Source organism: Phycodurus eques, chromosome 18 (genome assembly GCF_024500275.1).
Source record: "Phycodurus eques isolate BA_2022a chromosome 18, UOR_Pequ_1.1, whole genome shotgun sequence".
NCBI lineage: Eukaryota > Metazoa > Chordata > Actinopteri > Syngnathiformes > Syngnathidae > Phycodurus > Phycodurus eques.
The window spans coordinates 18168331-18178196 of NC_084542.1; the positions used below are offsets into that span (position 1 = coordinate 18168331).

Below are 9866 nucleotides of genomic sequence, written 5' to 3' on the forward strand. Positions count from 1 at the left end.
ACCCCGTCGAAAATATAACAATTTTGTAACTATTTCAACTATGTTCTCAAAGTAGTATAACTAATTCCTTTTGATGACATTTTGACTTTTCAATGCATCGAGAGGATGTTTCCTCGAAAAAGGTGGATTCAAACCACAGATAGCTTCTGAAAAACTCATTATTAGACTGCACCACAAGGTGGCGCTTCGAGGTCATATTTGGAAAAATGTGTCACGTTTGAGACTAGGGCAGCATGGCACGTGACGAGAGAGAGCCAATCACGAGCGTAGCCTTTAGGAAGAAATGATTTTGCAGCCGTTTTTCAAATGTAACTATCATTGTAGTCACGGATATTTCCAGAAGCAATTGTGATTTAATGAGATGTGTTGATTACAATTACATACATTTAGAAATGAAATTTCATGCCTTTTCCTCCGCTTATGCCCTGCCCAACACCGCACAGGTGAATTATGTACCTTCTGCCATCCGATGAACGAGGATTTATTTGTTTTGTCACAATACATCACAAGGATAGCTAGTTGAACAAAGACACGTTAGTTTTCGTAAACACACATTTATGATATTTTGCATTTGCGGCAGGGCTCGGTCGCAATCGGCCGTGAGTAGCGAGGGAAACGCCGCGTGTTTATTGTTTTGACGGCACTTGGAAGCGGTGCAGCACAAGATTGAGATGAAATGTTGATCATAAACGAGGTCGCTTTCCCTTTATTACGTCAGCACAAATGTCAACTTAACACATTTGCATTGTGTCCCGCTGTGCGCGCCACAAAGAGGAAATACGTTATTATAGGTAGTGTTACGTTAGTGCATCCCAATGAGTCTACTGGGTTTCGGCAATATAGCCCAAATGGTCATCTAGATGTGTGTGTGTGTGTGTGTGTGTGTGTATACACACACACACACACACACTGGAGTGGGGCGCCTTTACATACATGTAAATAAAAGTTGTCGCTTTTGGGTTAATTCCATGCAGCCACATAGTATAGCACATTTACACACTTGCCACAAAAACAAATACTGTACAACCATTATACACAAGCCCTTCAATGAAATCTTGAGCTTCCATAGCTGAATGATAATTATGTTGCGCCTTTGGAAATAAATACTAAAACAGGATCTCGGCACGTACAGTTACACTCGACAGTATTTAAACCCTGGCCAAATTGAATGGCTATCTTTAGGGTGTGAATGACACGAGCGGCAAAAAAGAAAGTATGAATCGAAATATTCATCATTGCTTTCACTAACAATTTGGAGGCAACAATCTTTGGCGCCGTTTGAAAGTAGCATCAACTATAAATTGAGAAGATATGCCTGGGTACAAATCATTTTAGACATGGAACTTGTTTTTGTCAAAAAGTACAAAATAAGGAAACCTTTTGTCTAGTTTTGCCACTGTGTGCCATTTCTCCACATACAAATGAGCTTTAACATAAATCGCGGAGGTTATTTAATAATTTGGGTCTTAACTGAACACACACCAACACGGCGGACATAAAGATAATCTTGCCAACATTTTAAAGCGATGGCATTTTGTATCGAAAACTCACAAAGCCTCGCCAAGTCACCCTGGAAACGACTTTCCGACAATTGCATAACAAACCGTTGTTTCGCGTGTGCAACTTTGGCTGAGTCGCTGTGTCAATACTAAGCTGGAAATTGACCTCTGACCTGTTGTGTCACGTATTGAATTAGACACACAGCCTTGCGTTGATGTCCACTGTCAAAAGCTGATTTTTCAAACAAAAGAGTCCTGGGGTAGAAGAACCTCGTCGCAGTGCTGCCCTTCGACGCGCCTTCATTTTTGTCTCGCGATCCAGCAGGGCGGTCCTCGCACGTCTAAGCCAGGATGAGGTTGTTCCACGGCTCGGCCTTCGAGCCGCCGTGGCCCCCGCCGGGGGGCATCTTGAGAGCGAGGGCTCCGCCTGGAGTCGTCATGTAGGCGGGCAGAGATGACGTCTGTGGCGAAAGGGAAAGAAAAGATTTCAAATAGACACTCAATCAAGGCCTTTTGAAGTTTTGGATTTTTCTTAGAAATGTCGATGAGGGGTGTCGAGGAGTTCTATTCTTCAAGATGTGGGCTATACAATAAAGTAATAAAATGATTGTAAAATAAATTGTATTCATTATTGATATTTTTTTCAATCATAATTAACAAACCAATTTTAATGAAACGTGTAAAGCGATGTAAACGTGTTTACGAAAACTGTATTTTTATTTTATTAACCTGGAGCTTTCATCTAATTTCTTGTTTTTCAATTTGAATCAAATGCTATGACACATGTGAATTAACCCATTTTGAGAAGGAAGAAAATCGAAATGACTGCAAACCACACCACGTGAACAAAAGTATTGGGACACCCGCCATTGACATCCACAGGACATTTAGTGCAAAATGTCAAATGCACGAACTTGAGCGTTTTTCGCATGTATTGTCCAGCGAACGGTCCGGCCATGACACATGACGGCCAAATGTACGAAGACTTTCGGAACGGGCGTGCGTGTACCTGCACGTGTGCGCCGTCGTGCGCGTACAAGCCGGGAGTCTCCGGTTCCGTCTTGATCTGCCGGACCTCCTCGGACACGGAGGAGGCGCCCGAGGAGGAGGAAGAGGAGCAGGAGGAAGAGGAAGAGGAGGCGGGGCCCCGGGGAGCGCCGCTCGTCGTCACGGGCGTCCCCTCGTTGCTAAGAGGCGCTGCGGTAAGCAACGCGCCGACGTTAATGATCACACAAACGCGAACACACAGCGGGAGGACGAAAGTAAGCTCTTGCGAGTCGCTCACGCAACAACGAAAAACACCGATTGGGAAAGCTCGGACAGTAGGGTGGCGAACCCCGGCGGACCGAAAGAATACCTGCACCTCGCGTGCCTACTTTGTATCGCTGGCAAGCAGGAAGCTGGAAAAGAATCTCGCGTTTATCGCGGGGGTTCGGTTCAAGGCCGCCCCCGCAACAGGTGAACTACGCAAAGGAGCGACCGCAAATGTGGCGGGTTATTTATTTGGATTTGAACACGGTATGAACCTCCCCAGACTCCTGCTAACCTCTATCATACTCTCAGAAACGCTTTCTATAAACATCTTGCTCTTAAACACCTTTTAAACTCATAAAGTTACGCCAATGCGCAGTCGTACTTTTATTCCTTGTAATGTGTTCGAATTTTTCTTTCGCTTCGTTTTACAGTTTGAACGTTTTAGGATAGGAAGCGCTTACCACAAAAATAAAATGACAGCGTCCACTCCAAATCCCAAATATATGGCGAGTTAAGCATGATATGATGATGAAAAAACACGTATCGGTGGTTTATCTCAGCTTATTCAAGATGTGTTGGGGTTAGATTTGTATCGTTTTTTTTTTTTATGTCAATGCAAAAATGGCTTCACGGTGGGCAACTGGTCAGCGCATATGCCTCACAGTTGTGAGGTTGCGGGTTCAAATCCGGCCTCGCTCGTGTGGGGTTTGCGTGTTCTCCCCGTGCCGGCGTGGCTTTTCTCCGGGCGCTCCGCTTTCCTCCCACATCCCCAAAACACGCACGCGAGGTTCAGTGAAGACTCTCAATTGCCCGTAGGTGTGAATGTGAATGCGAATGGTTGTTTGTTTCTTTGTGTCCTGCGATTGGCTGGCGACCGGTTCAGGGTGTACCCCGCCTCCCGCCCGGAGTCAGACGGGTTAGGCTCCGGCACGCCCGCGACCCGCGTGAGGCGAAGCGCCTGGGAAAATGGATGAATGAACAATGCAATTATAATGGCCGTTTATTATTGGCTTTTCAAGATCCGGCCTGGTCTGTAACCTCCGCAAAACGCGAGGGTGCACCGTACACCCGATTCATATGAATAATAAGAATCATTTGAAACCAACCAGTTTGGCTCTTGTTCAGATTCTTGGGTTTGCGCTTGCGGGTCTGGATCCCCTCCTTTTTCATGGCGAGGGGCCGCGGGACCTGTCAAAAAAAGATGTTACTTTGGCCCCTCTCGTTTATTACGCGCCGCTGTAAAATACAGGCAAAAATATCAAACAGCATTTTGTCCTGTTTTGTGTCGTCTTTACCCCGTGCAGTTTCATGTAGAGGCCGCAGGCGTTGCAGACGGGCTCGCCTTCGGCGTTTCGTCGCCACAGGGTGGTGGTGGCGGTGTGACAGTTGGTGCAGGACAGGCCGACCCTCCTGGAGGCCGACTGGAAGACGGCACGTCAGGCGACAGGACACAGCACGGACGGCCGAGGCACAGATTTCATCTTTCACGCTTTTGCTTTATCGCAAAGTTTGAAGCGATCATTTTTGGGGGGGATGGCTTTAAGTCTGAATCTGGAGTTGCACGCCTTCAGTGTAGTACCACCTTGTGCCACAACCCTGCCAGGCAGCACTGAGGTCTAACGGCGGGCAGATAAGGTCGCCAACTAAACGGCAGTAAAAATCGACAGTTCATAATTACTCTAACATCATTGCTCATTTCCGTGGGCCTGACGATGGCGTTGCACATTGTATGTTAGCATGAAGCTAGGGGACTCGTCTTACTATATGGTTTGGTTCAGCATCCATCCATCCATTTTCTGTCCCTCTTCTCCTCATGCGGGTCACGGCCCATCCCTGCTGACTTCGGGCGAGAGGCGGGGTACACCCTGAACTGGTCGCCAGGCCAATCGCAGGGCGCATACAAACAAACAACCATTCGCACCTACGGGCAATTTAGAGTCTTCAATGAATGTTTTTGGAATGTGGGAGGAAAGCGGAGTGCCCGGAGAAAAGCCACGCGGGCACGAGGAGAACACGCAAACTCCACACAGGCGGGGCCGGGATTTGAACCCGCATCCTCGCAACTGTGAGGCAGACGTGCTACCCAGTGGCCTACCGTGCCGCCTCGGTGAAACATTTTAGCTTAAATATGTTTCATTCTTTTGTTTTACAGCCAACTTCCAATGGGAGTGACGTGTCTTGCCTCCTATTGGGAACATTTCCTCAAAGTGATGTTGAAAGTGCTATCTTGTTCCTTCACACTAAGTAAGTGTGAAAAGGCACGAAGGAAGACCTTCAAAAGTTCAAGTGTGTTTGAATGAGTTCAAAATGTGTGTGGACGGCTCAAAGTTCGTAGAAAAATAATTGTCCGTACGGCATATATCCCCCCACGATATATCGGGCGGGCGCGGTTGAAAGTGCGCCTCTGCTGATGAGCGCTGCTCGCGCAAACAGCGAACAGAGGAGGTTGTTTCGAAAAAGCGCCGGCGGTGTTGCCAAATGAGCCGCTTTTCTGACAACAATTTTTCAAAAACACTGACCAGCAACTTTAATTCCCGCTAGGAAACAGACAACGTCGACGGAATCCTTTTCACGTCGTTACGCCTGCCAAAAGAAGAAATGCCCTCGAAGGCCTACAAGACGTCGGTCCAAAGCCGCCCGCCGAAAGGTTTCACCCACCAGTCGCCTCTGGGGCTTGATGAGGGGTCTGTTGATGCCGTTCATCTTGTGGTAGAGCCCGCAGGCGTTGCACAGGTAGTGGCCCGTGCCGTCCCGCCTCCACAGCGGCGTGGACATGGCGCCGCAGTTGACGCACTCTCGGCCCTCGGCGAAGTCGTCGAACAGGTCTGCGGAAGCGCCGCACAAAACCGCCGGCGTGTTAGCGCGTCTTTGCTCGAATTGCGACGGACTTAGTAGTCCGTTCGGATGCGCGATTGGAACACTTCTATGAAATAACTTTTAAAGTGGACACGGTTACTGCAACGCGCACCTAAAACCGCTGACGTGGCATCTGTAAAGCTGACGTTTACGTCTTCAAATTGGGGTTGTGGCTGAGTTCAGAATGAACCGATCCTATTCAAGCGCGTGTTCGACGGGAGTCAGCGGACGCCGGCCAGCATTTCAAGTGCTTCTGATCGACACCAAACGTGTTCAGATGTTCTAGTCGGCTTTTCCTGACATTCTTTCGCTTTCATAATTCCTTCCGGCTTGTCTCAGGTTCCATACATTTTTGTGTTATGGTCCAGCGAAACCAAGGTGGAACCTTTGGTCCACCATTTGAAAAATAACGCTTGGCGCAAACACAACACTGACCACCAAAAGAAGAGCATCCCTCAAGCGAAGCACGCTGCTGCCACCTTTGGGCGAGCTGCGAGGAATTACAGTAGAAACTGTTGGAAACAGCAGACAGTTGTAGCACAAAATCTTCAGGCGTCTGCTAGAAAGCAACAACGACAAAAAATAATAATAATTTGTAATCAAATAAAGCCAGGGAGAGCCTACTAGAACATCTCAACTTTATTTGTGGCAGGTGTGTGCCCACTCCCATTTAACACGCGTTTGAATGTGATTGGTTTATTCTGAAGACAGCCACATCCCAGTTTGAAACGGGCGAGTAGTCTCTTCATACTCCTTAAATGTCAGCTTTACAGATGCCACGTCCGCTCTTTAAGAGTGTTGTTTTAAATGTGGTGGGGTTTTTTTTTATTTATTTTTTAAGTACTGTGGTGACAAGTGAAGGCCTTTATCTTTGTTCTTTTTGTTGGATCACGTCTTTGTCATACTCGACATTTTTGCAACCACAACAATGAAAAGTTTTTTTTTTTTTGTTTTTTTTTTGCGTGTGTAAATATAGATGAACTTCCAGAGGAAGAAAGCCGTGTGAACCTTCAAGCCGGCTCGCGAGTGTGGTGGATGTGCGGCAGCAGGAGGCGCAGGCCCCGCTGCTTATCTGGCTGGCTGCCCCCCCAGCAGCAGATAACCAGAAGGCTGGAAATAGAGACGCAATGGAAGCTTCGTCGCATTTCGAGACTCGGAGTCACGATCACTTTTTTCTGTGTGTGTGTGGGGGCGGGACTCGTTCCCGGGCAGATAACGCGACGCCGAACCACCGGCAGGACTCGGCGGAGGAACACTTAATAGGCCCAAATGAAGGAGCGGCATCATTTTTGATTTCAGCCTGCCGCCGAATAGGAATCTTCTCGTTATTTGGCGAGATCTCACGCGAGGCTGACAGCAAAACAAAGACAAGCCGCGGAAGCTCATGTAGCCAACACATCAACGCATTTGTTTGCACCGACGCGTGACGGAGAAATGTCAATGTGTCTCCTTATCACGACGGCCATTTTGAAAACACGACTCGACGACGAGGGCAAAAGTCAACGCCAGAAGCATTGACTGCAAAGTTCTACAAATGAACATTGTGACTTGAGAAATGGGGTTGCTTACGATTACAAGTTACCTGGTTGAAAATGTCATCGTAGTGGAACTATTTCAATGACTTTCTCAAACTAATAAAACCCATTACCTTTGATTACATTTTGATGTTTCCTCCCAAAAAATTCAATCCATAGATCCTTATTTTGGAACATATTACCACATATTTGCTCTATGCACAAACAATAAAGTGATCATAAAACCTGATGAAATGTAAATAAATAACCCAAAAATATTATGTGCAGCATGTGGAAAACATGACCGCGTGTTGACCTAATGACAAACGTGCACAATTTCGACAATATGGCTGAATACAACAACCACATCAGTGAATATTCCATGAAAAAAGTCCCAAATTATCCAGATGAAACTGTTCAAACGTCAATGTTCTTTGGTGTGTTCAAAAAGTTTAACCGTACATTTGGAGTGCAACCTTTTCAAAATCTCAGACAAACTGATTCCAGGTCATATTTGGAAAAATAGGTCACGTTTGACCCGAGCAGAAGAGCACATGTCCAGGGAGAGCCAATCATAAGCGCCGACTTGAGAAGGACGAGGTGATATGAGACAAATGACAAGAATTGGAGCCAAAATTGCAATCGTGTACATTTCCAAAAGCGACTCATTGAATGCGACTGGTTTAATGGAGCACATGACATTTACATCCATTTTGTAATTAAGTGACAAACTCATGACATGTCATTTGTGACTGCCCAAAAAAAAATTTTTTTTTTTTTTTAAAAGGGCTGCAATTGCGCTCTCATGATCTTAGTGAGGAACGTGTGTGAATCCATTTGGCCGCTTGTTTTATCCGCTTTTTGTTGATGCGATTTTTGGAGGCCATTTTGGCGAGCGGAGTGTGCGCGCGTGAAACCAGATCACACATCGGATTGGATCAATTCTCTTATCTATTGAACACACCTCATTGATTTGCCTCTGTTGCTGCTCCGAGGGGAACATTTCAAGAAATCAAGCTTGAATCTGTCACATTCAGATTGATGGCATTGAACGTATTTATATTGAATATTTAATCCCAGATAGACCTGTCGAAATTGCACTCGTCAAGAATATTTCAAAAATGAGAATGTGTATCATATGGAGTGTACTTTGTTGATGGACAATATTGAAGTTATTGTGTGTATTTATCTGTTTACATGTCAGATACTCAATTCCGGTTGAAGAAAAGAAAATATGATGGATTGAAAATCTAATACTTTTTTTTTTTTTTTTTTTTTCCCCCCCCACATGAACTGCACCTGAATTAACAGTTTGAAGTTCTCAATTTACTTGATGGTTTTGCCGTCTTTTGAAAGTAGAAATAACATTTCGTAATTATTGGCGTAGGACAATCATTTTTTTAAACTCAACTAAGAACTGACTAAATGTTCCATGTTCCAAATGTTACCTTGCAGTAAAGAATTGTATCGATTTCGTTTTCTGAAATGACAACGCAATCGTGCATTTACGTCGGGCCTGCGGAGAATTGAAATGGATTGACGAAACAATTCAACATGTTTTAGTTGGCGTGCTGTTCGAACTAATCCGATGACATGAATTACAATCGAAGGAGACTTTCTTGAAATGCATTTTGTTCATTTCGCCGTCATTGAACGTGGAAGTAATATTTCACACTTGCCAACTTGGGAACCGTTTTTATTTTGTCCAATGTTTTTGTTTCGGGGAAACAAACAACGACAAAAAAAGAAATCTTCATCGAGAAAGGGTTGTAAAATAAAATGGGACTGCATATGATTTACCTTTAGTAAAATATAGGTGTCCAAAATAAGGATTTGATTTGATATTTGTTTTTCTTCCACTTGTGGCCGTGCAACGTGTATTTGTGAAAGGTTGACACGTCGGCGTCCTTATCGGCATTGTTCCTATTTTGTGGAAGTCAAACAGCCGACGAGCGGAACGGGGGCTCACCCATCGTCGAGTGTCGCGCGCCGCCTGCGGGAGCGCCCGCCTGCAGGCCGTGGAGCACCGGACCCTCGAAGGGCGACGCGCACCACGTCGCGCCCGCGTTGCTGCTCACGTAGGCCGGGTAAGGGCTGTGGTAGGAGCCGCCGAGGCCCCGGGCGGCGAAGTGCTCTCGCCCGTTGGCGGAGATGCTGAGCGGGCCGCCGTACGGGGCCGAGGCCGCCGCCGCCGCCGCCGCCGCCGCCGCCGCCGCCGCCTGCTCCTTGGCCCCGGAGGACAGAGGCGGGCTCGCGGAGAAGCTGAACCGCGGGGACACCGGGGAGTGGTTGTACGAGGGCTCGACGCCCGGCTGGCACCAGGCGGAGTGGCCGGACGCCGGCGCGCTCGGCTGCGACGCGCCGGGCGTCTGCGTCTGGAGGTAGGGCAGCCCGGGGATCATCGGCGTCACCTGCACCCGGGTGCCGGGCACGTAGACCGGCGACGTGCCCGAGGGGGCGTTGTGGAGGAAGCCGCCGGCCTCGTACGAAGGGTGCCCGTGGTGGTTGCCGCTCATCGTTCCCTGGTACATAATCGCCTCCTCCCCTGCCAGACGCACATCCGACGAATTCGGAAAAGGTTTCGTTCGAAGGCGATTTAACGCGCGCGCATCACGTCTGCGGCCGCCGTCCGGTCAACAACTGCGCGCGATTCCGTCTTATCAAACGAACACGCGGACCGGAGGAAAGAGGAGGAGTGAAAGATTTGCCTTTTTCTGCCTCTCTCGCCCAAAGCCCAAATGGC

The 9866-nt window shown here is 47.4% G+C and overlaps 1 protein-coding gene across 2 annotated transcripts; it reads right to left on the bottom strand.

The window, feature by feature from the left end:
* Nucleotides 1–459: 459 nt before the first annotated feature.
* gata4 (GATA binding protein 4) lies at nucleotides 460–9788 on the bottom strand. Of its 2 annotated transcripts, XM_061704030.1 has the most exons (6): nucleotides 9093–9788; nucleotides 5412–5578; nucleotides 4049–4174; nucleotides 3860–3941; nucleotides 2509–2696; nucleotides 466–1960 (listed from the first exon to the last, which is right to left on the bottom strand). In XM_061704030.1, the coding sequence occupies exons 1-6, from the start codon at nucleotides 9652–9654 to the stop codon at nucleotides 1841–1843; spliced, it is 1245 nt and encodes a 414-aa protein (XP_061560014.1). In that variant the 5' UTR covers nucleotides 9655–9788; the 3' UTR covers nucleotides 466–1840. The 2 variants fall into 2 exon arrangements, with proteins under 2 accessions (XP_061560015.1, XP_061560014.1); XM_061704031.1 differs by lacking the exon at nucleotides 2509–2696 and having other exon boundaries at nucleotides 460–1960.
* Between the last annotated feature and the right edge of the window lie 78 nt (nucleotides 9789–9866).